Below are 25445 nucleotides of genomic sequence, written 5' to 3' on the forward strand. Positions count from 1 at the left end.
TCAGAGGTGCATGCTTCTGTACATTTGATGTATGCTTTAAATACTTAATTCAGCAGAAAAATTTTAATTACTTAAATTATTACTTCTCTCTAAGATTAGGAATGAAAGTAGCTCTATAGAAAACAGAAACCGTACTCAGTGAAGAACAGGAACTTTATTTAAATCTTCATGCATAAGCATGATAGACCCCAATTTAACTTTGGCAAATATCACAACAAAAGAAATCCAAGCAGCCTATACAGAACAGTGAAAATGCCAAGGATATGGGCTCTCCACAGGGTCACTGCAGAATCCATGGGTTTAGAAGCCTCACTTTGGCTACGTCACTTATAACCATATAATTAAATAAAGGTAGTCTTTAACCATCACTTCTTGACTTCTCCAAGATCTTCAATGCTATCATCATCCACCTAAGGGAAAAAAAAACAAAAAACATTGTATGAAATATATTTTCTTCTCCCATGTCTCATCGCTGTACATGTAATGAAGTGGAGAAGTTTACAGCACTCCATGGTCAGGGAGTCAGCGCTTTTTGGACAGTTGAAACAACATTCAACTTTAACCACTCCTTAACTTAATTGTTCATAGGTAGGGGGCAACAACTGATTTTTTACTTCTGCGCGACAGCCTGTGCTGCCAAAGATTGCATCCGTTTCTGAAAATCACTGGAAATGCCGCAGGCTATTACTGAAAACTAGAGCTCTTACAAAAGAAACCGCTGATTACCTCAGGCCACTTCTCCTGGATTACATCGATAATGTCATCTGTGAAATCGCCCTGAATGATGATTTCATCTTCTCCTGTTACCGAGGCACCGCAGGAAAATTTCTGAGCAAAAAACCTTTGTGCTTCCTTAAGATCGATTTCTGTGTATGGGAAAATGGACAGTTTAAGTTCAGTCGTCGTCATACCAGATCTTCTCACGTTTAAAACTCGACTTTACATCTTGTTTTAACCAGTGGTAATTTAAGATACATACTTCAATATTTCCATTGAATGTGAAAGTCTGCAAACCACTCAAGGTAATACAATCAGAAGAACCATCTTAAAGCTTACCTTTTCTGCTCACATTAAGGAAGCTAAGACTCTGGGTAAGATGAGGTTGAGGGCAAGCACATCTAAAAGCTACAGAACACCCCTAACAAAAGTCAACTCACCGAACGTTGCAAGGCCACATACTCTTGTGACATATTTTTTCTTTGCTCTAGGAATTTTAGCTATCGTAACTTTCTGTGGTACAGTCTTCTTTTTCTGTTTTATCTGACCTCTTCCACCTTTAAAACAGAATATATTACACGGTTAGTTAAACGACGTAACAGTTAAAGAAAAAAAGATTGTAAGGCTGCATTTCAGTCCTGTAAACAAAGAAACTTATCTCCCAGTCTGTGCACGTAAATAAAAATGTATTCTGTATGTTAGTCATCTCCCATTCAGAACCTTTTAATTTTTAAAATAAAGGTCCCAGGTCAAAACTTAATGTTACAAGAAATAACAACAAATGCATGTCAAATGTTCATTAAAGTGAGGGAATGCTTCACTCATTAGGTAGATATTAGTCAGAGCAAGGCATGCAGAAGATTTATTTACTTGTTAGGATTCTTCAAATCAGATTACTATCTCAGCTAACTTTGTATACACTCATCAAGTTACCCCAGGGTAACTAAAATTCTGCTCTAGAGCTTTCCCACCTAGAAAATTTAAAAGAATCTATGTCAAGAAGACTAACCTCTTGTGAATGCTTTTTTCCCCTAACACGCAGCACTTTCAATTCTACGTTACTATAATTTGGTATCTAATAATTTAAGACAGTAAATTTCTATCTCGAAGTTTCTTCAGTCAATACCTGCAGTAAGTTTTTGCTTGTTTTCTTTTCATCCTCTCTCTCAAGAATCTTGTACCATCATACTTTACACTATACCGTAAATTACCACTAAACTTGAGATTCCATTTCTGGATTTCCATTTTCATCCACAAATATTTTAAACACTTCTTTTCTAACCAAAGCCAAGCTGAAACTAACCATAGCATGCCACACAATAAAATAATGTTTAAAGAAAATGTTCTGAAGTGTCTGGAAAAAAAGCACCCAAGCTAGAGAATTTCAAGCTACTTTTGTCACTACACATATCCCACGGGCAAGGATAAACACAACTGGTTACCAAGACACAAAAATAAAACATCTGCAGGGATACGTGGCTTAAAATCTGAATCTTAGTGAGCAACTAACCATCATATATGAAGCACTACAGGCACAACTGACAACAAACAGGCAAGTATGTATTATCAACCACAGTATGCTGATTTATGATGGAAAATTATGTTAATTATGTCCCCAACAGCTTATAAATCAATACCACAAACAACTATTTAGACCTTGCCTCTCTTTTGCTTCTTCTTCTCTTCTTCTTCTCCTGCAGTTCCTTGGCCTTCTCCAACCCCAGCTTCCTGCTTCGGTGAATTTTCTTAAATACATCAGAGAGGAATGGTGAGAGAAAAAAAAAACAAAATTAGCAGTGACTAACACACGCCCGTAAAGAAACAGGCAATCAGGTACAGTGACATTTCACTAGACCCCTAAGTAGCTTGCTCTAGTGCAGCATCCCCTGACTGATGCTTATTACATCTTCCTTAAAGTCCTTGGTCAAATTAGGCTTGTGACCTTCAGATAAGGATAGAGTTACAGCTTTAATAGTCTCTCTGAGTAATTTCCAGAAATTACTGACACTGAAATTCCAAATCAACAAGGACCATAGCACTAATGACTTGTCCTCCAGCAACCCACTGTCTACATTGCAAAGACATAAAAATGGATGAATCAACTTGGATGAGAAGCAACTGCATGGATGAGTGGTCACAGTAGGAACCTTAATACAGGTCAAATATTATTTCTGATTTTTTCTGATGTTATCAAACTTGTTTTCACAGCATCCAAAACCATTCTAAACTTTTAAGAAAATAATTTAATTTTCAGACTCAACACAGATGGAAGAGATGAGAAATGGACAAGGTTAAGAATTTCTGAATATGTCTGAGTATGCGTATTAGCCAGAGAATAAAAGAAGATTCTCACCTACTGTAAGTTTTGCAAACTCATCTGGAAAATTCTTCTCTAACCATTGTCTGCATTTAGTCACATCAGGCATATATTCGCAGTACTAGAGAAGAAAGGCCACATGAACGCTAAGCAAAGTAACTACAAGATACATCACAAACAAATACAACAAAATCCATTTGCTATTTATTTAGCTCAGTCATTTCTCCTTAAGGTGACCAAATACCAATGCTTTACCAGCACATAGGAAGACATGTGACATCCTAAAAATGACAGTGGATAAAAGCACAAAATTGCCACAATTGAAAGCCAGAAAAGATCAGAAAGAATCATCACTGAAGTCATTCACTGGAAAGAAGAAACAAGAAAACTAACTCACCTCTGTTGGCAATGAACAGACTAGAGAAGGAGGGGAAAAAAAGAAATTACAATTGAGTTCTCAATTTACAGCCTTAGTGTTCTATTTAAACTGGTATTTTGAGGTTTACTTTCATCATAACATCTTGTAATAAACGTATGCTGATTCAAAAGATGACAACTGATACCATTCTGTATTTTTTCTCTCTTAGTCATTTGCTTTCATTCTGTGCATTAAGATAAATCTATCAGAACAGCAGCTATGATACATGCCCATCTTCTTGGGTGGTCTTCCTCCTACGGAACACACCCAAACCAACAACAGACTCCTTCACAATAGGAATCCTGCAACAGCATTCAAACCCAATGCAAAATAACATACTTATCAAAAGCACAGACCTCAAGATTACTTTCTTTTAAAAATTCAGCCACGTAACTACAAATATGAGTAAAGCATAATTCCAAACAGTGCATTAATTACTTCCCTTAACTTTATTTCTTGTTATCACACCAATATTCAGATGGCTATTCTGTGCTAAAGGTTCTACCAGCTTTCTGTGGGAACAAATCTTTGCTCAAAATGTCTGAGCCCCACTCCTCTAACAGAGCTTTCGTACACAGAAAACCATCAGCACCTCCATCTCTCAGAGGGAAGATCCTCGTACTTCACCAGAAATGCTTCAGATAAAATACAAAAGCTACTTCAGAGAGATGATAAGAAAGGCCACCCTGACCACGGTCTATCTGCCTCAAAGCTGATCAGAAGAAAACCTCCAACTGTCTCACTTTTTCTGCTTGGCTGCCCTTACTAACAACCCACTGTAAAAACTGTGGGCATCTGCCCCTTCAGCACTTGCCTCCGCAGTAGAGGACCCGAAGAGGGTAGTCGGCATCCGACCTGGGACCGCTCCTTATGTCTCCTCTGCAGTCAGGGACCACAGGCTCAGCTACATCTGTGGCCATGTCACAAGCCTGCAGGTCACAAAATCAAAGAGTCAGGGCTTCTGTATTAAAGTTATTTACATCATTCCCTATGTAACAAATCCCCAGAGACTGACCAAACTACAAAGCCCAGAGAAAAGAGGTGCAACTGTAAGAGCAGAAGAAATCAAGAAGTAAAAAAATAGGCGCTGTGAAATGATTAAAAGGGGAAAGCGGATGCAAAAGATACCAAGAAGTCTGCAACTGTAGTATACATAAGGGAGAAAGCAAATTGGAACAAAATTCAACATAAAATGAAGGAAGATGTGCATGAACAACACATGCAGACCACGCTAGCTTAAGCAAAATGTGAGCTGTAACAGAAGAGCTGTGGCAGCACGGTGTGGAAGGAATGCATTTGGAAACAAGAGAGGTTATTTAAATCAGTGTCTGAAAAGTCCAGACCTGATCTCGGGACAACGGCAAAAAATTAAATTAAAAAAAAAAAAAACAAAAAAAAAACACAAGCCAACCCAACTCAACTGATACCCTCAGCGGTGGTTTATAGGCATACATTCCCAGGTAAGGGGCTTCGACAATAGGAGCCAACAGGGTGGCTCAGCGCACGAGGGAGCCCCGAGACCACTAGGGCTGCGTCTGTGGAAAACTCGGAGCCAGGAGGAGCCGTGACACAGCCGGGGGAACAGGCCCGGGAGCCCGAGGGGAGGGGCAGGGATCCCCCCAAGAGGCGGCGATGGGCCCTAGGCAACGAGGGGACAGGCAGGCTGCTGGGCTCCGGCAGGGACCGGGAGGGCGCAGGGGGTCCGAAGGACGGGAGGCGGGGTGGGGAAGGGCGCCATGAGGAGCGTGGGAGGGGTGAAATGAGGCAGAGAGGCGCGCGGAGCCCGGCGGCCGCAGCGCTGTGGCGTTACCCGGGCGGCCACTCAGACCGCGGCTCCTCCTCAGGCGGCGGCGGCGGCTGCAGCTGCACGCACCGCGCGGCACACGCGCCCCTCACAGCGCCGCCACCGAAATCTCGCGAGAGCAGCGCGTTCTGAGCCCTCAGCCGCTCCGTAGCCGGGAGGCGCCCTCTGGGCCTTCACGCTACGGAGTGGCGGAGGGGTCAAGCGCCGCCGCTGCTGCGTTGCGCGGAGGCCGGCATGCCGCGCTACGCGCAGCTGGTGATGGGCCCGGCGGGCAGCGGCAAGGTGAGAAGGGTCGGAGAGGCGGGGGGGGAGGGGATGGCGATGAGCAGGCGCTGACAGTGTGCGTGTGCCTTGCAGAGCACGTACTGCTCCACCATGCTGCAGCACTGCGAGGCGCTGGGCCGCGCCGTGCAGGTGGTTAACCTGGATCCGGCCGCTGAGTTCTTCAGCTATCCCGTCATGGCAGGTGAGAGCCCTACGCCCCAACCGGGCGTCGGAGAGAGCTGGGAGGGACAGGATTTTATCATGGCAGCCTTGTGCTACCCGCAGCCGTAAATGTGCTGTTGTTACAGATATACGGGAGCTCATAGAGGTGGATGATGTTATGGAAGATGATTCCTTACGGTTCGGTCCCAACGGCGGCCTGGTGTTCTGCATGGAGTACTTTGCCAATAACTTCAACTGGCTGGAGGAGAGCCTCGGGCACGTGGAGGATGATTATATACTGTTTGACTGCCCAGGTAAACAAGTGTGTACGTTTTGATGTCATACTTTGTATGCAGAGGTTGGAAAAGAGCCATGAAATGCCAGGTCCACCACAAAACCGTGACCCAAAATACCAAATCATAGAATATCCTGAGCTGGAAGGGACACATAAGGATCATCAAGTCCAATCCCAGGCTCCGCACAGCACCGCCCAAAATCCAAACTGTGTGTCTGAGAGCATTCTGTCCAAATACTTCTTGAACTCTGGTTGCTCGGGGCCGTGCCCACCACTCTCTGGTTCCAGTGCAGAACCTTTCCCTAATACCCAATCTGACGACCCTCCCTGACACAGCTCCATGCCATTCCCTCAGGCCCTGTCACTGTCACCAGAGCTCAGTGCTTCCCATCTGCTCCCCTTGTGAGGGGGGCTGTAAGCCACCATGAGGTCTCTCCTCAGTCTAGGACTGGAAGCTCTGCCACTTCCCAGGGCAGCCAATCCACTGCCCAGTCTCCCTTTCTGTGAAGAAATTCTTCCTGACATCTGCAATGGCAGAAAGACTCACGCAATGGGAAGATGTTATAATATAAAAGAATGAAAAGAATTACTCACCCATCTCTGAGAATTTACAAAGAAAACTCTACAGAGGAGAGATCTCCAGAAAGAGATTCCTCTGGAGTGGCAGTCAGCCCTTAAATGAGGTCTAAGAGGGGTGAAGCCAGGCTCCACCCCTGCCGGTTGCACAGTGAATTGCCATCACCTGTGCTCCCAGGGCTGACTGGGTCTTTTCTCCAGGTGCTCAATCAGTGGTTCAGGCCGTAACTCAATAGTTCCCACACAACATCCAATCTAAAGCTCCCTTTGTGCAGCTTGAGGCCATTTTCTTACGTTCTATCACTTGTCACATGAGAAAAGGACATCATCTTTGCTGCAATCTTCTTTCAGGTCCCTGTAGAGAGTGATGAGGTCTCCCCTCAGCCTCATTTTCACACATTTTTTGTATTATTAGTGATTGTCAAGAGTCACTTCCAGCTGTTTCAGAAATGATCTTGGCCCCAGTTGAATTTGGGTGACAGCACTGACTTTTGGTAGCAGAGTACAGTGGGGGAAGTCTATGACAACTGCTAGTAAATGCTAACTGGAGATCAAGAGAGGAAAATACAGATTTTTTTTCATCTCCAATTTGACAGTATGATTCTATCCAAATACAGGCGGAGTTGTCTGAAAAGAGACTGTGCTTTCTTTGTCAGCTGTTATTCATATTAAGCATAATGCCAATATTTCTATAACTAATAATTGTGAGCTCTTTCTGTTAGCTTTACATTTCTGCATACTGATATCCAAAAGTGTGTCCTAGGTCAGATCGAACTCTATACGCATTTGCCAGTGATGAAACAGCTGGTGGAACAGCTTCAGCAGTGGGAATTCCGTGTTTGTGGAGTGTTTCTTGTTGATTCTCAATTCATGGTGGAATCTTTTAAGGTATCCATTTGAAATCTTGTACAAATTCTTGTAAACTTTCACAAAAGTTCATATTGGTATAGAACTAGAAAGTGAACTTGGTTTGTTTAGTCCAAAGGAAGGAATGCTAAGTGGGGGAAATCTGATCGCTGTCTTCAGCTGCCTCAGTTATAGGGCCTAGCTAATATCTAAAAGTCTATTTCAACCTAAATTGTTCTGTTATTCTATAAGATCTTTCTCAGTTTAGAGAGAGAATGACTCTTTCCCTGTTTAGCAATAAGAATTCTGAGAAGGGCTTTGAATTTTCTTAATGTCCTTTTCGGTGGCTGATCCTGCATTAAAGCTCTGGAAATAGACGGCAGACAGGAACTTTAGCACCTCCCTTTTCCAACAGAGATAATGATTCCTCATGCCCATATGCAATATATTCATAAGTTAGGACTGGTCAGTGGTAGAGTGTCCTGCATGCTGATTTTGTGCTTTTCTGTACTTAACTACATTTTTCATATTCCTTAAGTTTATATCTGGAATTCTGGCAGCACTCAGTGCAATGATCTCTTTAGAGATTCCACAGATTAACATCATGACTAAAATGGATTTGTTGAGCAAGAAAGCTAAGAAGGAAATAGAAAAGTAAGTTCCAAAACATTACTTACTCTATAGTGTAATGTCTTGATATAAACTCTGCTCAAGATCACAGAATGATGGGTGGTTATGGTAGCTGTCTAAAAGCATAGCAACTCATTTTTTCTGTATTTCGTTGTTAATGATGGCTTTGTTTCTCCCAGGTACTTAGATCCAGATATGTATTCTATGATTGAAGATTCTACTAATATATTGAAAAGCAAAATGTTTAAAAAACTGACTAAGTCCATATGTGGATTGGTATGTATACTGCTCTTTAACTGGTATTCTTAAATACAGCTGCAGACTTGTAAACCGTACTGTGTGGTTACTGACTTCATTGCTGTGCTAGATACTGTATGTACTATAACATTCTCCCCCTGCCCCATGAAGCCATGTGTTTACCTGCAGATTTATTTGCAAAGCCTAAATCTAAAAGATTAACAGGCACTTGAATGTTTTACTTTTTGCCTGTCCTAACTCAGCTTTTGATGTTTCTGGTTAGCATAAGATTCTTGATACTACCATTTGGACTGTAGCCAGTAAAATTCACGTGACTCATGTTCTATTAGCAATTTTGGGAGACAGCTTTATTGACTGGGTAGAACTTTGGACTGATAGCCAGGAGTTTGGAGTGGGGAATTGCCGTTAGCTTGCAGTGTGGAAAGCCATAGATTTGCCTTGTCCAGACTGCTGAGCATAGCTTACAGCAGTGGTGCAGTGAGACAACTGAATGTATTTCCCTACTGAATCCTTTCTGTAGATTGATGACTATGGTATGGTTCGATTTCTGCCTTTTGATCGCTCCGATGAGGAAAGTATAAACATAGTTCTGCAGCACATAGACACTACCATTCAGTATGGAGAAGATCTTGAATTTAAAGAACCGAAGGTAAGGTACTTCTGAAGATAAGATGAAAAATTAGAAAGGATCCGTAATACAAATCATAATATAAATATGTTCTTTGAATTTTAAAGGTCAGAAAAGATGATTGTATACCAATCATACCAAGTTCTGTGTAGTTTTATTATTCAGCTCATAAATCCAAAGGAAAAAGTCTTGTAGTTCTATAATGTTTTTTTAATTCAGTTTTCTACTCTCTGAATATGCAAAATAACTGCATCTCGATTTTGATATATACATTTTTGATAGCTCTAGAAACAAACTGCTTTTCAGACAGTTTTGCTACTTGTTTTATAGAATAACGTTGGACACTGTTGTGGTTTCTAAAACAAAGCATCGCAGAACAGACAATGTTCAACAGCCACTAGAGAAAAGTCAGGTTCTACATTTTTTGTTTTCTTTTTGGCAGGAATATGAAGAAGATAAATCTGCACTTGTGGATGAGTATTTTCAAGATCATGTGAATGAGTAGGAAGCAAATGTTGGAAAAGAGGAAGAAAATACCTTGCTTTTGTGTTTTAAAGAAAAAAAAATCCACCTCCACACAGACATATTTATTTGATGTTTTGCCTTTAAGATAACTAACATTTCTAGTGGAAAGTGAGCTATATGACAGTTTATATGACAGAATATAGTGAGCTATATTACTGTTTATAGTTCTTTTGTAAATACAGAATGTTCCTGGATTCTCGAGTGTTTTCAAAAGATTTTTTATTACTTCTCCTAAAATTTATTAGTCCAATTTATTAGCTACTTTCAGCTGAATTGGAGGATGTTTTTCTGCTAGACGTGTCCAAGTATTTATAAACCTTTCCTTAATCCTAAGGAATGAGTTTTATTCATGGAGTGACTGAATAAAAGTATTTTCTAAAAAGGGCCTCATGGTTATGTAAAGCTTAATATCAGTAAATGCCCATATACAGGCATGTCATCTTTCTCTATGTAGTATACAGTTCATGTTTTAGAAATTATCCCATACAAAATGTCAGCCAAGTACTTCAGTAGAATAAGAGCATCTACTGTCATTTTGTAGGAGCAGCTTGGTAAACCAAACCAATGATTGAATACTTTGAGGCAGTGGCACTTATCTAAACCTGAGGATATGACAAACCTTCTCACCAAAACTCAAACCAAACTCACAGAGCTGGACAGTTAGGTGAGAGTTCAGGGTAGTCATTGCCATAACCAGGAAGAGGTTAGAAAACTCAGCTCCTCAGGACTTTGAAGCATGGGGCCAGAAATCCTGACCATGTTTGGTTTTTAATAGTTGTAGTGTAACCTCATTATGTGGCTAGTCTTTTGATGCCTATGCAGAGTTAATCGCATCCTGGCAGGGCTTGATCTGGCTTGATTCCAGTCTTGCACATCCTTGGGACATGTCATTCAATCACAGAATGGTTTGGGTTGGAAGGGACCTTCAAGACCATCCAGGTTCCAACCCCACTGCCAGGGGCAGGACTGCCAACCACGAGATCAGGCTGCCCACAGCCCCATCCAACCTGGCCTTGAGCACCTCCAGGGATGGGGCACCCACAGCTCTCCAGCACTCAGTTCCAGGGCCTGGCCACGCCCATGGTGAAGAATTTCTTCCTAGTATCTCATCTAAACCCACCCTTTTTAGTTTAAAACCGTCACCCCTAGACCTGTTGCTACATTTGCTGACAGAACACCTCCCAGCTGTCCTGTAGCACCCTTTGGGCACTGAAAGGCCGCTGTGAGGACTCTTTGCAGCCTTCTTTTCCTCCAGGCTGAACCCCCCCATTTCCCTCAGCCCATCCTCACAGCAAGAGGTGTCCTCTGCTCACGGAAAGGAGAAACCCAGCCCTTCAGCTCCAAATCTCCCCATTTTTTCGGCCTGACTCATGCGAGGAGGCAGTGGTGGGGGCAAATGGGGCATTCTGGGTCCCAAGAGGGCCGACGGTTCCCCTCAAACCCACCCCGGGCCGGGGGCCGGTTCTCTGCTTCCCCGTCAGGGAGCGGCTCCTCGGGGCGGTGCAGGCTGCGGCTTCCACCGCTCGCACCGCCCCGCTGCCTCATTTCCTGAAGGAAGAGGAAGGCTTGCTGCGAGCTCAGTCCCGCTGCCCTCGCACCGAGCTGCGCCCTGCCCTTCGCCATGCCGGTGAGGGGAGCGGGGCAGGGGTGGGGAAGGCGCAGGGCGGGCGCTGAGCGCCGGGGCCGCGCTGTGGGGCCGAGCTGGGGGCGGCTGCGCGGGTGGGAGAGGGGCTGTAGCCGAGAGCCTCGCACTGAGGAGCGGATTGGTGTGGTGGGAGGCTGCCGCCTTCCTCTTTCTTCCTCTTCCTCCCCTCCTGGCCCCACAAAGGCAGGGCTGCGCGAGGTGACGGCGCTCCCGTGGCCCCCAGCCGCGCGGTGGGAGGTGGGGGTGCATCTGGGGGAACCGTGCCCTTGGTCCACACCAGTTTTCCAGGAAGTGTCACATTCGGGGGTTCTTTACTCACTCAGTTTTAATGTACAGAAAGGCCTTGTGTGTGTGTGTGATAAGCCTGGTTTTAGTTATTTTTTACTATTACTAGACATGGAAGTAACGTATAATCCCTTTCCAATTTCTGGTATAAATTAACAGGCTTAATTACCAGTTCAATTACCTGTTGGGTGGGCTGGGGATGGGGTGGTGCACGCAGATCTGGAGCAGTTTTATCCCATCTTAAAATCATAGATTCCCAAAAGCCACCAGGTCCCACTGCCTGCAGCGCACAGGGACACCCACAGCTCCATCAGTGCTCAGAGCCCCGTCCCCTGACCGTGGGTGTCTGCAGGGATGGGGCACCACCACCTCTCTGGGCACCCTGTGCCAGTGCCTCACTGCCCTCAGTGTAAAAATTTCTTCCTTATACCCAGTCTGAATCTCCCCTCTTGATCTGAAACCATTTCCCCTTGTCCTATCACACAGATCCTGCTGAAGATTGTCCTCTTCTCTCATACAGCCCCTTTAGATACTTACAGGCCGCTCTCAGCTCTCCCCAGAGCCTTCTCTCCACGCCACACAGCCCCAGTTCTCTCAGCCTGTGCTCTTCCACCACCACTGACATGAATGGTTCCAGGATGGTGCTTTTGTGGTTATTGTCGGAATGGTGCTGAGTTACAGAGGGCTTAACTAAAAAATGACAATTGTTTGTGTAGCTAACAAACAAAGCTCTGATTTGTATTTGATGACATGGAAGAGCTGCGATCAGTCTGCGCAGCCAACAGGATGCTGGAAGGGCCATTTTCGGCAGCAATAATAATCAGTCTTCCCCCATCTCTAGGCTTACCATTCAACTTTAATGGACTCAGATACCAAGCTAGTGGGTAACATGGCACTGTTACCCATCAGAAGCCAGTTCAAAGGCCCAGCACCTCGAGAAAGTAAGTTTACAAGAATCTGTGTTTTGCTGGTAATCATTTTTCACAGTTTGCTCCAGGAGGGAGCTGAAAAGTCATGGTTTAAAAATTGAATGTTTTATAGAAGACAGAATTTTCAGATACGGAAGTGGTGCAAACCACAGAAAATAATGATCCTATAGCTGTTATCTGGAGCAGCTCCGGGTAATTCAGTTGCTTTAGCAATTAACACTGCCTACAGATACTATTTTCACACTTCCTCCTGTGCCTCCGTGTGCTTTTCAGCAGGCTGTGAGGAGGACGTTGTGGTGTGAACCCTCTGCTCTTGGAGGAAGCGGAGGTTTAGCTGCAGAACTCAGCTTTGGTGCAGCAGCTGAGGATGCTCAGCTGCTCCAAAGGGTGAGGAAGGAGATAGGCAACACTGTAGGGTGGCAAAAATCTAAACTTTAGCATTGGACATCTCAATACTGAAGATTTTCGCAGACAACCTACTATGAATTCCCCTTTAGCACATGGAGTTGAACTTCCTAGGCATGGTATCCCTCAGTAGTGTAGTGATTCAGTCTGAAAAAGGAAATATTTTGGAATTCAAGAAGTCTTGGATGTTTGTAAAAGAAAGTGAAAGCTGCAAGTCAACTTGCCACTATGTAATCTACCCTTCCTCCTTTTTTTTGAAGAGAATAATGAGGAAGGTTGTTTGATTGTGGCGTAAACTTCTTCCAGATATATTTTTGGGTCCTCACAAAGAGTTTTAGCAGCATAGAATATGCTGTTAAGCATCACTCAACAGTCGAGTGAGTCACTCAACTGGTAGGAAACTGGAGAACGGCCAGCTTGTTGCCCTTTGTGAAGTCATAGCGAGAGAAGGGAGTTGAAGCTCCTCCTAAGAGTAAGAAACTTCAATATTTTGGTCAGAGTTCACCAGTCTTTCATACAGGTAAGATTTAGCGTAGTCCTGTTCTCCGCTTTTTGTAAACGATTTTGCATTTGCAAGAAACGTTGTTTATGTACTTCAGTGTATAAAAGTTATGACCAAATGTGGTGTAGTGATGCACTGCTTAATTTGGGTTTTCTTTTGTTTTCTCTTTTTTTTTTAGCTAAAGATACAGATATTATAGATGAAGCCATCTACTACTTCAAAGCTAATGTTTTCTTCAAAAATTATGAAATTAAGGTAATTTTTTGCAATAGTTCCTCTCTTATGAGGAAATTATTGGCACAAATGGCGTGAACTCATTCCTCTTTCAAACTGTTACCAGTTCCATGAAGTCTCCTGTAGTCTAACAGACTGGGCTCTGTGCTTGCTCTTATTTTGCAGAATGAGGCTGACAGAACACTGATCTACATAACTCTCTATATTTCTGAGTGCTTGAAAAAGCTGCAAAAGGTAAGGAGGAGAACAGTCTGTCCTGGGGATTGTACTCAGGAGAGTATTTGCTGATATTCACCTCCTAAAGGCTCAACAAATACTATTCATCACAATTCCTGTTGACAGAATCACAAATACTTGAGGCTGGGGATCTGCAGAGATGTTGTGTTGCTGTTCTTGATGAGTCTTTATGTTTTAGCGATTGTTAAAATATTTGAGTCTAATATTTTTGTTTGTAACTTTTAAACAACTGTTTGGTTGTTTCTTTCAGTGTAACTCCAAAGGCCAAGGAGAGAAAGAGATGTACACACTAGGAATCACCAATTTCCCAATCCCTGGGGAACCTGGCTTTCCACTTAATGCCATTTATGCCAAACCTACCAACAAGCAGGAAGAAGGTAAGACTAAAGGAAGAACTCTGAAGACTTCCTTTGGTTCATACTTTACCAGCTGCATTTTTGTGACTATGACTATAAAATTGACCCTGAAAACTTCTGGCTCTGTCTTCTGAGGGCTTCTGACTTTATAGGCCTGATGACTTCTGTTAGTCCATAGATCCAACAGAGCAAAGTAATAGGGGTCTGTGTCTGCCTTTTGCATCAACATAATTGCTAGATATCTAATTGCTGTAACAGAGCCCAAGCCAACTCCTGCACTGGCAAAGAGAAAGCCCACAATGATGGGCAAAGGCTTAACTGAAAGAAGAAAACAATTTGGATGATCATTTTTACTGATACAAATATCATAAAAAATCCAAAGGAGGGCTGTAAATTGAACAGCCAGCCAGCAAGGGGCTGCAGATGTGGAAGCTCACACTTTCTGCTTTAAGCAATGATGTTCAGTGCTTCTATACTCACTTTAGTTTGACTTGATGCTGTTTTATGCTTGTGCTGTATTTCAGAGGTGATGAGAGCCTACTTGCAGCAGCTCAGGCAAGAAACTGGTCTTCGACTTTGTGAAAAAGTATTTGATCCTCAGAGTGACAAGCCTAGTAAGGTAAGGATTTGGTCTGATCATCACAGATTTGATGAGAGGCTTGGTTGATTTTTCCAAAACATGGAGAGAAGCAAGAGAACAGGGTGAGGGATCAGATGTGGGTAACTCCGGAGCAGGCTTCCCTGGTTTTACCAGGCTAGCGAAACAGAGGACTGCCAGTTGTCAATAAATTTCATCTGGAATTGTTGTCTTACCACATTACAATTCAAGCTACTTTTAAAAGCAGGACAGTAATAAGCCATTCTAATTTAACTCTTCAAAGTACTGCACATCTGCTGTTGGCTAGGGACTCTTCAAACAGTAATTCATAGGTGTGAGATATGCTGTTTATATTCACAGGTAGTTCTGATCTCATTGCTTCTTTGAAGTAGACCATTTTGCCTTTTATCTGGATTTTTAAAAAATAGCTAATCAATGCATGAATTACCTCCTGGTCATGTTTCATGTGCAAATGTGTTTGCATTTAATATAGCAATTATTTAGGCTAATTTAGTTTCAAAGGCATAGCTTTGTGATACAGCCCCTGTTTGTTATACTGCACTAAATATATTGGAATAGATAGTATACATACTTTTAAGTCACTATTTCATGTATAAGATGGAAACTTTTTTGCCTGTTTTCTGATTATGTATTTTCTCCTGCAGTGGTGGATCTGCTTTGTGAAGAGACAGTTCATGAACAAGAGCCTGTCAGGACCTGGGCAGTGAATAGGCAAAGCAGCAACAATGTGAAGCATTTCCACAGCAAGGTGTACGAAATATTTTGCCTTTGTTTTGACTACATTTTGTACCAAGGAAAAAATTAGCGTTTATGAAGAAAAAAAAAAGTCAATGAGGGGAAGAGGGAGGTAAAGTGAAAAGATCACTTGAGTACTGTAAGCAAGTATTATTAAGCTGGTGCTTAATAAATGATTCCTAACATGCTGTTTCAGATGCAGGCTGCTTTATTATCAGTGGCTACAGCTAGCATTTACAGCAGGGCTTTTGTTCAAAAAGAAGAAATATTTGTGCCTGGAGTGGTATGTAATTGCTCTGCTGGCTAGAGTCTCAGTATCACGTGTTAAGTGCAGTGATTTTTTTACCTTTTTTTTTCCTCAATAAACTTAGCTTGTAATTAATGTGATAACTGCTTTATGTCTTATGGTTAGCTTTCAAAGAAATAAAAACGAAGTTTTGATGAAGAGGCCATCATGATATGATATTGGCAAATATTGTGTTTGCTTTGAGGACTTGCTGGTCCGAGTTCACTTTGTCTCCTTTGTGGCAATACTTTCACTGTCACCATGAAGCACTAACACGCTTTTTGTGGACAGAAAAAATCCTGACATGACTGTTTTATCTCATTATTGCTGTGCAGGATTAGCTCTCCTATGGGAGGTACCGTGTGCTTTGTAGTTTACAGCAGCACCAGCGAGGCCTTCCCCTGACTGTGAGCCAGAAGCAGCCCAGGTTTTGCAAGGCCTTCCTCCTCAGTTGTCTTATTTTTATAGGCACGAGCTTTGCCACCTGCTGCAGCCATCAAACAGTGAAATCTGAGGAGAAAAGCGTCCAGGCTCAAGAGCTGTGCAGACACAAAGTTTAAATCTCCCATAAAACAAAAAAAAAAATGCTGGGGCGGGGTGGGACACACCCAGCACCAACGCTTTCTCTTCCTCCCAGACAGACACCAACGCCCTGCTCCGCCCACAGCACCGCTAAGGAAGAGCGCCACTGCGCGTGCGCGGGGCTATCGGGGGCCTCGCGGGGAGCCGGGGGCTGCCCGCCGCGCGCCTGTCCCGCCGTCAGGGCGGCGTTAGGGCAGCGGTGCGGGCGCCTGTAGGCAGCTGCGCGAGGCCCCCACCTTGGCGCCATTTTGGAGTGGCGGCGAGCTGAGGCGGGGGGTGTTGTGTTCTGCGCCGCGTTCTTCATCCTCTTCTGTCCCGTCCTTCCTCCGCCGCCAGCATGAGCGTGGTGGAGCACGTACGGGAGATGGCCTCCGCCGGGCTCCACTCGAACGTGCGACTCCTCAGCGGGCTTCTCCTAACGATGAGCGGCAACAACCCGTGAGTGGCCCTCCCGCCGCGCTGACGGGACCGGTGTGCAGCTCAGGGGGAAGGAAAAGGGCTCCTTCCCCATGGGCCTCGTGTGCTCCCGTTGCTTACGGCTCTGAAGGGATGAAGTCCTGTCTGCCAGCCGGCCCGGTGCTGTGAGCCCGCCTCAGCCCGTGGTTGGGCAGGAGCAGGGATCCATGGCCCTGCATGGGCTTCCCAGTGGAGATGCAGCGATTTCCTCCTTTCTTACCAAGGGTGCCCTGTGTGCATCACAGCTCTTCCCCTCATTCACGCGGTTCCCAAGGTTTTTCAGGGCTTTTCTGAGTCGTTTTGGGCAGTTTTGTGAGGTACTACTTAGAGCCAAAGTCCCATTCTGAAATCCTTGCTTTTCAACACAGCATGATACAAGCTGCTCTGTGAGGAGTGTGCTGTTACTCCTGGAGCAAAGCAGCAGCAACAGCTCCAAGTTGAAGCTGGATGACTAACTTTGGGTCTGTCCTTGGTTCTTAGGCTCTTAGCTGATCTTGGCCTGTCTGCATCTTTTCCAGGGAGCTGTTTTCACCATCTCAGAAGTACCAACTCCTCGTATACCACGCAGACTCTCTTTTCCACGATAAAGAATATAGAAATGCTGTAAGCAAGTATACGATGGCCTTGCAGCAGAAGAAGGCATTGAGTAAAACTTCAAAAGTAAGGCCTTCCACTGGGAATGCTGCATCAGCTCCCCAGAGCCAGGTATTTAAAAACTGATCGGTGTGGTGTGTGAAATGGTCATGTATCCACCTCTGCTTCAGAGCATGTAGCTGATTCAATGTTGTAGCATTAGACTGTGGACTGCTTTTTTTTTTTTTTTTTAAATGTGTAACTCATAGTTTTGGAAGAGATGAGCAATGTGAGCCAGCAGTAGTTTGCATTTTTACCTTCCTTGCACTAGATATTTTTAACCTATTCTACATTTAATGAGGAGACCTTATTCATGCTTTTTTTTTTTTATCATAACTATAAAGTTGCAATACTGTAATGCTATAATGTGATGGAAAGTACAGCAATAATAGCAGAGTGGTACAATCCTAGGCTGTAGCAAATGAAAACAAGCCCTAGTGCAGCAACTGTGGACAGAGAAACAAGGGAAAAAAATCTGCTTACCTTTAGAAGGTCTCTAGTATGTAGGGATCTCCTGGGAGATCCCCTTGCTTCCACTGCCAGCCCTTAAATGAGGTCTGGGGAGGGGTGGATCCTGGCTCCACCCCTTCTGGTCACTCAGGTGCCTTGCATTGCCTGCACCTGAGCTCCCCTGGGTTGGCCCTGCCTTCCCACCAGGTGCTCCATCACTGTTTCAGTCTGTGACATAACATTTCTGCTACAATTGTCCTTTAATAGTTGCGTTTTATTTCAGTGTTTACCATCTGAAATTGAAGTAAAATATAAAATGGCTGAATGTTACACGATGCTGAAGCAAGATAAAGATGCCATTGCCATTCTGGATGGGATTCCTTCCAGACAGAGGACCCCAAAGGTTTGTTCTGACAGATGTTTGCCACTGGTGCTTGCTCAGGAGGTAGAAGAAAAGGCTGAGGAAAGCAAACTTTTACTCTGTATACGCTATAATAATAAAATATTGTGGCGGGACCCAGCTAGTTGGACTGCACAGAGCTTGAATTGTTTCTGTTCTTTATCAATCGTGACTATTTAGAAGGTAAATGGAAACATTCCATGCCTTCCTTCTCTTGAGAGCTTCTACTGATATAGAGAAATCAACTGAAAGAAAGTTAGTGCAGTGGATATACAGGTTCTTCTCGTCATCATACTTAGACACTTGCCCATTTTTTGATGTCATAGTGCTGAGATTTCCAGATGTACTATGTAAATAAAAAATGTAAATTTTATATGTGGACTCAAGAATCTATTTTAATTTTATAATACGTGGTTATAGCAATCTCAGAAGAACTGCTCAGAACGGAAGGGAGGGAGACAGCATGCTGGAGGACAAAGTTGTGACCTTTTCTTAGTGAGAACTCCTTTCTAATACTTACAGATAAATATGATGCTGGCAAATCTATACAAGAAAGCAGGTCAAGAACGCTCATCTGTTACGAGCTACAAGGAAGTACTGAGGCAGTGCCCGTTAGCACTTGATGCCATATTAGGTAGGTTTCTCCACACTGTTAAATACATCGGTTCTAAGAAGCATTGTCATTTGAAGCATGTTTGGGACTAGGTAGTTGACTGCCATTTCTGTGTAATATTTAATGCAAACGTATTTTATGCATATTATAAATTTGTGACAAGCGGCTTGTTTGTGCTTTCTAGTCTTTGGATAATTTGTAGTCACGATGATTGAAATTGTTTATTATTATTTTTAATACCTCTCCAAACAGGTTTGCTCTCGCTGTCGGTGAAAGGTGCAGAAGTGGCTTCCATGACAATAAATATCATTCAGAGCATTCCAAACTTGGACTGGCTTTCAGTGTGGATCAAGGCATATGCTTTTGTGCATACTGGAGATAACACTAGAGCAATCAATACAATTTGGTAAGAGTCGAAAGAGTATGGTGTAGTCAAATACCATAAAATATTTCATTAATGTTATTTTAATATCACTATATATAAATATAACAGCATTTTCTTTCTCTTAAAGCTCTTTAGAGAAAAAGTCATTGCTGAGGGATAATGTAGATCTACTGGGGAGCTTAGCAGACCTGTATTTCAGAGCTGGAGATAATAAAAACTCTATTCTAAAATTTGAACAAGCACAAATGCTGGATCCTTACCTAATAAAGGGTGAGTAAACTGTAAAGGAATGTTCACCTAGAATAATGATCTGGTAAGTTAAGTTAGAGTAGCCGATACATGCAAACAAATATTGAGTGGACTACTGAGAATAGTTGTATCTGTCTTTCAGTGCTGAGTTTGCGTTTGGAAACTGTGTATGTTGACCAGTTGCTGGTAGTTATGCAGTTTGAACTAAGTGATTGTGTTGCAAATAGTTTAAAACGACAGTTATCTAGAAGGTGACGTACCCATTTATGTGATTTGCCAAAGAAGCATATATTAGGAATATATTAGGAATAATTTAGGTAGGAAGTTTGAATTTATTGTAGTGAATGAGCTTTCTGTTTCTTGATGATTGACCTTCAAACTTTTCACTTTAGGAATGGATGTGTATGGTTATTTGTTGGCTCGGGAAGGCCGACTGGAGGATGTAGAAAACTTAGGCTGCCGTCTCTTCAATATTTCGGATCAGCACGCAGAACCCTGGGTGGTGTCTGGGTAAGATGCTCTCTTTCCTTTCTTACCCTGACTCATGATTTGCTGCATGAGGTAGATTACAGCTGACAGAGTGAAATCAGCTTTTTTGTCCTGTTTTGGGTTAACTAACTAGCCATGAATACATATTTGGGTTGTTTTGTGCAAGTCTAACCCAGTTTGAATTACTACACCTTTGCAATAGCAACGATATATTAAATATCTGTGATGGTTAATATTCATATTGGTGGGGTTTTTTTGGTTTGTTTTCCAACTTTGGAGAAGAAGAGGCGCGTGTTTGTTTTTACACAAACATATATTTTTAACTTGAAACGCAGAAAGTCCAGCAGTTGCTTGTAACCTGTTTCATCTCTCTCTCTTTTAAGTCTGTGAATGGACGCAGGCAGCACATGTTTACAATCCATCTTGTCTTTCCGTAGGTGTCATAGTTTTTATAGTAAACGATACTCCCGTGCCTTGTATTTAGGAGCCAAAGCTATCCAGCTTAATAGCAATAGCGTTCAAGCTCTGCTGCTGAAAGGAGCTGCCCTTAGGAACATGGGCCGAGTGCAGGAGGCAATCATACACTTCCGTGAAGCGATACGTCTTGCGCCTTGCAGGTTGGATTGCTATGAAGGTGAGGGAAGCAAAGCTGCTCAGACCTCATTGGTGTGGTGTTAATAGACAAGTTCTTTTCCCCGTTGACTTTCTAGCACATAAGTTATTATTACCCAAACAACTGTGAAGTGCTGGTAGATATAGTCAAACAAACGATACTAGAGAATGTGTGTATTTATAAGAATGATTTTCCAAAAAGCTGTTTGTTTTTGAGTGGTTTAATCTGAGTGTGAACAGACTTGGGTGTTTTGGGCAGATCGCTTTTGGATGATGACATTCAATGTATGGTTGGTCGTAGCGGGAGCCTCATTTTGTCATGCTGTCTCCTAAGTAGAAACAAGTTTAGATGGTAAGTAATTAAGGAGAAATACTCGCGTGTTCAGAGGAATATGCGTTTTCTTGTAGAGTTAAAAGTTATGTTAAACTTCTTAGCAAAATAAAAAGTCTCAGAGGATAGACAATACTAAATAAAAATGGATATAGTGGTTCCAGTGTACTGTTTATTGGCAGTCTTAGGAATTGTTTGTGGAATATTTCAACTCCTAGCAACAGTTATGTCTGGAGATTCACTGTGGTGTGTAGTTTGCCTCCATAGAACTACACTGCAGTCCTCTAGGTCCACTTTTATCTGTTTTGTGTGGTGACCGAGTGCAAATAATTAGGAGGGATGATTGACTGCAGTATAAAATCAAACTGAAATTCTTTTCTTTTTGATCGTCAGGTCTCATTGAATGTTACCTAGCATCTAACAGTATCCGGGAAGCTATGGTTATGGCAAATAACGTGTATAAAACTCTGGGAGCAAATGCACAGACACTCACTCTGTTGGCAACAGTCTGCCTTGAAGACCCGGTCACACAGGAGAAAGCAAAAACGTTACTGGACAAAGCACTGACACAAAGACCTGATTACATTAAAGCTGTGGTAAAGAAAGCAGAGCTTCTTAGTAAGTTCCTTTTTTTCACATCAACTTACTTAAAACATACTCTTTTCATATACAGGAGTGTTCAGCAGCCTCATCGGTGCAAATAAGATGAAGTGGTGTTGCACCACAGGGATTTGTCAGTTCTGTTTGGATGGTGCACAGGAATAAGCACAGTGTTTGGAATAAGCACAGGAGTTAATTGTACCTACCAACTGACATTACAGGAGCACTTTAAACCACTGCGTACAAGATGTTTTGCCTTCAAAGTATTTATGTTAATGAGTGTAGCAGTTATTGCTTACAAAAAGCGTATTACTGCCATCCTTCATGCCTCCCTCAACAGTTCTGAGGGAAGAAAGGCTTTTGTGCTGTGATAGCCCTTAGCGTGCAGTCTCCCTACAGATTTATCTAAACTATTAATTACAACTGTAGTTTTGCAAATGAACAGGTAGAGAGCAGAAGTATGAAGATGGAATTGCTTTGCTGAGGAATGCACTGGCTAATCAGAGTGACTGTGTTCTGCATCGAATACTGGGAGACTTCCTTGTAGCTGTCAATGAGTACCAGGAAGCAATGGACCAGTACAGTATTGCCCTAAGGTAAGCCAGAGACCCAAGACTATAGTGTGTGTATAGAAATAAATATCAACTGGACCAAGTAAAAAGTTGAGTGTCAGGCCACTGGCTGATTAGGGCCTGCATCAGAGGTAACTTCCCATCATTCTTCCTCAAAGCAGACAAATGTACACATCACATTCTGAAAATGAATTAGTTGGTCATAGGGCTTTGTGCTGAGAAGTCCAAAATTTAGGGATGGTGTTAATTGCAAACACATCACTGGGCGCGGAGTTCCTTGGCTACTGAAGTGATTGAGGCATGAATGTATTTATACTTAATTATTATATAGGCAGGCTTCTTGAGATCTGTTCCCTTAGAGCAGGAGATGCTATATAAATAGGAGCTATTATGTAAATTTAAATAGGTAATAAAGAAGCTAAATGTTAACATGATAATTTCAGAAGATAAATGTTACTATGCTTTGATTTCAAAAAGTTAAAGTTACCTTAACTCTAGCACTTTATATCCACAACAAAGGTACGTAGCATAAACAAGTCAGCTATTTTTCCCTTGTACATGATACGTTTAATCATAGACATTGACATTTTTGTTACTTTCTCCTTGCTTTACAATTAGCATTGTCTGGAGGAGCTGACTAACTCTCTCTCTTTAAGAGAATGGTGTTTAGAAAAGTGCATTCTTGAGGCTCGGAATGCTTTTATATGAGAATGTAATACCTGGTGTTATTGTTGGGTGAAGTTGCGCCTACTACACTGAAATTCTTGGTGGTGCTAAACAGGAATTGCATAAAACAAGGTGATCTGTTTTATGGCAACGTTACAAATATATGAAAAATTAAATTTTCATGCAACGCTTGCTTTTCTTCTCTTTCCCTCAGCTTGGATCCAAATGATCAGAAGTCACTAGAAGGAATGCAGAAAATGGAAAAAGAGGAAAGTCCAACAGATGCAACCCAGGAAGAAGATGTGGATGATATGGAGGGAAGTGGAGAAGAGGGGGACTTGGAAGGCAGTGACAGTGAGGCAGCCCAGTGGGCAGATCAGGAGCAGTGGTTTGGCATGCAGTGATGGCCTCTCTTCTCGATGCTTGCTGCAGCACATGGGCGTACCACTAGGGCTGTTCTTTTCTGAACTCTGATTTTTGCAGTAACAGAAGACTTTTTTTTTTAATTTTTTTGTATTATTATTTAATAGACTGAAACCATTTCATAGTTCTATGCATCTCAACACCATGAAGATTCTTAATGCTTCTTATTTATTAAGCATATTAACTGCAGGGAAGGATTAACTGCAGTGGAAGTTATTTGCAACTTTCATTAAAAAAAAACAATCCTACTAAAAACCAAAAGCATTAGAATCTGAAGTTTCTAAAAGCCTGTTGTCTTCGATGAGAACTAAGTTGTGTTCAGGGCCAAGTGTGCTTTATCAATTTGTAAATAGTATTTTGGTATGCCTTTGTGAGAAAGGTCTTACTCCTTTGTTTGTATGCTATGATTTGGGCTCACACTCCTGTTGAAGTCTGGAGGAGTCACGTGGCTGAAAGCAGCACTTGTTTCTTGCTGTGTTGGTTTAACTACTCTGTCTTTTTATAAGGCATTGCATGCTGTGTAAAGAAGTTTGGTACCCAAGGCAGCTCTGACCTAGAGGACACTTTTGTAGCCAATTGCTTTCTATGTGTACAGAATTGAACCAGTCCTTACTGACCCTTATAATCTGTCTGTACATGAACATGTATTTTTAAACACAGTTTAGTTTCACTTCAGCATGTTACTGAAAGGTTTTACAGCAGTGACACCAAGCACTTTGTGTCCTGCATACAGTGGGTGTAAAAGGAATTCATCCCGTTCCACTTGCTTTGCTGTAAAAATGTTAAATTGTACAAATACATGTTGTCTTTTTTTTGTCATGTTTATGTACTTTGTCAGATAATATTTGAATTCACATCATCTCTTTAGCATCATCTCTTTGAGGGTGATCTTTGTGTAATCTAGAAATTGTTTCCGTTCTGTGGGCTTGATGTGTAGGAGGAAGAGTTGCTTTGTACTGTTACATTTCTTACCGTGCTATTTTCCTTACTGTTTCCTGAAACAGCTTTTCATATTTCCAGTTTAATTCCTTTTGTGTTTGTTCTGTTTCCACAGTTATGCTGGAGCAGACAGACCTTAATGCAGTGTTAGAAAGCAGCTCAGAGTAGCAGCAAACAGAGGAATAGCTATTTTGTACAAATGCCTGACATGGAAAACAAGCATCCCCTGACTGTAGAAGTACAGTCCCGGTAAGGGTAAAAGCTCTCCTTCTGTAACATGCACTACATCAATTACAAAAATGCACAACATAAATAGATTACTCCTATTATGGACTATTTTTGAAATATTTTGCCATGTCATATCCTTGCAAAGGACTGTAATATTTTATGCATTTAAAAACAAGGAAAAGAGCTGAGTATCTGTTATCTCTGGAATCCTGGGGGCTTTGGACTTCCCAATGTATTAAATTGAGTTATGCTTAGTTGAAGATTATATGGGAAAAACAGAAGAGCATGTGCTGCTGTCTTGGGGGTTGAATTGGCATAAGTTGTGACTGCTCTTTTAATTAAAAAAAAAATGCACCAAACAGCTTTTTTTCAGATACAGTGAACATTCTGTTAATTGCATTCTAGTATATGAGGGGCCAGAACCTTTTTTAAACGAGGAATCTGTTTATGGCCTTGCTGTGTGATGCAGTGAACAGATTTCAGCTCATTGCCTGTTTTTCATAACAGAAAGGAATACAGATTTACAAGCAAATTGAAGCCATCTTCCCCCCCCAGGCTCAAGCTTTCATCAGATTGCATTTTGTGTCTGATTCTATGATGAAAGGTAGGTAGGGTCAGCAGCTTTCTAGGTGTTACTTCAACCCTTCCTACTGCATCAACGAATGGGCTTCTTAGTGTTATTAAAGCAACTAATTTTTGATGAGAGAAGTGAATGAGGTACATGGTGCATAGTTTGTGAGCTGTTCAGCCATTCTATTCTACAGATTCCTTAAATTTTAATCATAAGCCACAGGTGGAAACCACTGGTCTTAAGTATTTCTCTGAAACAGTGTTTACACAGAACAGGAAACCTGAGAACCACAGTTGTACTGAATCATCCTGTAGTGTGCCTGTAGATAATCTGATGAAGTGAAGCTGAGTGTGGTGTTTAAAAAAAAAAAAACAACACAAAGCATCAGTGTACTTACACACAACTTCAGCAAACAAGTTCAGATACACTTAACACCTGAAGATAGCTGTCAAAACAGAGTTGTATCCTTGCTGCTTGCTTTGTTTTTCTCAGAGCTTTGCTCCTTACTGAAAGTGAAAATTTCAGTCAAATAGCACAGATCAGTACTGTAATGTGATGGAAAGTACTGCAATA

General features: G+C 42.3%; 4 protein-coding genes across 5 annotated transcripts; 3 read left to right on the forward strand and 1 right to left on the reverse strand.

The window, feature by feature from the left end:
- Positions 136 to 6623, reverse strand: DENR (density regulated re-initiation and release factor). Of its 2 annotated transcripts, none has more exons than XM_021412640.1 (8): positions 6572 to 6623; positions 4267 to 4381; positions 3432 to 3451; positions 3071 to 3155; positions 2379 to 2462; positions 1158 to 1274; positions 727 to 866; positions 136 to 410 (listed from the first exon to the last, which is right to left on the reverse strand). In XM_021412640.1, the coding sequence occupies exons 2-8, from the start codon at positions 4370 to 4372 to the stop codon at positions 366 to 368; spliced, it is 597 nt and encodes a 198-aa protein (XP_021268315.1). In that variant the 5' UTR covers positions 4373 to 4381; positions 6572 to 6623; the 3' UTR covers positions 136 to 365. The 2 variants fall into 2 exon arrangements, with proteins under 2 accessions (XP_021268315.1, XP_021268314.1); XM_021412639.1 differs by lacking the exon at positions 6572 to 6623 and adding an exon at positions 5263 to 5399.
- GPN3 (GPN-loop GTPase 3) lies at positions 5378 to 9825 on the forward strand. The gene is made up of 8 exons (XM_021412629.1): positions 5378 to 5538; positions 5614 to 5722; positions 5829 to 5996; positions 7317 to 7441; positions 7938 to 8053; positions 8209 to 8305; positions 8808 to 8936; positions 9358 to 9825. The coding sequence occupies exons 1-8, from the start codon at positions 5491 to 5493 to the stop codon at positions 9418 to 9420; spliced, it is 855 nt and encodes a 284-aa protein (XP_021268304.1). The 5' UTR covers positions 5378 to 5490; the 3' UTR covers positions 9421 to 9825.
- ARPC3 (actin related protein 2/3 complex subunit 3) lies at positions 10913 to 15832 on the forward strand. Its single transcript, XM_021412641.1, has 7 exons — positions 10913 to 11067; positions 12212 to 12311; positions 13385 to 13461; positions 13606 to 13674; positions 13928 to 14054; positions 14558 to 14652; positions 15297 to 15832. Exons 1-7 carry the CDS (start codon positions 11062 to 11064, stop codon positions 15357 to 15359), a joined length of 537 nt encoding a protein of 178 aa, XP_021268316.1. The 5' UTR covers positions 10913 to 11061; the 3' UTR covers positions 15360 to 15832.
- ANAPC7 (anaphase promoting complex subunit 7) lies at positions 16411 to 23993 on the forward strand. The gene is made up of 11 exons (XM_021412603.1): positions 16411 to 16693; positions 17230 to 17416; positions 18078 to 18197; positions 18717 to 18828; positions 19060 to 19213; positions 19320 to 19462; positions 19834 to 19951; positions 20368 to 20564; positions 21267 to 21491; positions 21919 to 22069; positions 22926 to 23993. The coding sequence occupies exons 1-11, from the start codon at positions 16593 to 16595 to the stop codon at positions 23113 to 23115; spliced, it is 1698 nt and encodes a 565-aa protein (XP_021268278.1). The 5' UTR covers positions 16411 to 16592; the 3' UTR covers positions 23116 to 23993.

This window comes from Numida meleagris, chromosome 14 (genome assembly GCF_002078875.1).
Source record: "Numida meleagris isolate 19003 breed g44 Domestic line chromosome 14, NumMel1.0, whole genome shotgun sequence".
NCBI classification, from domain to species: Eukaryota; Metazoa; Chordata; class Aves; order Galliformes; family Numididae; genus Numida; species Numida meleagris.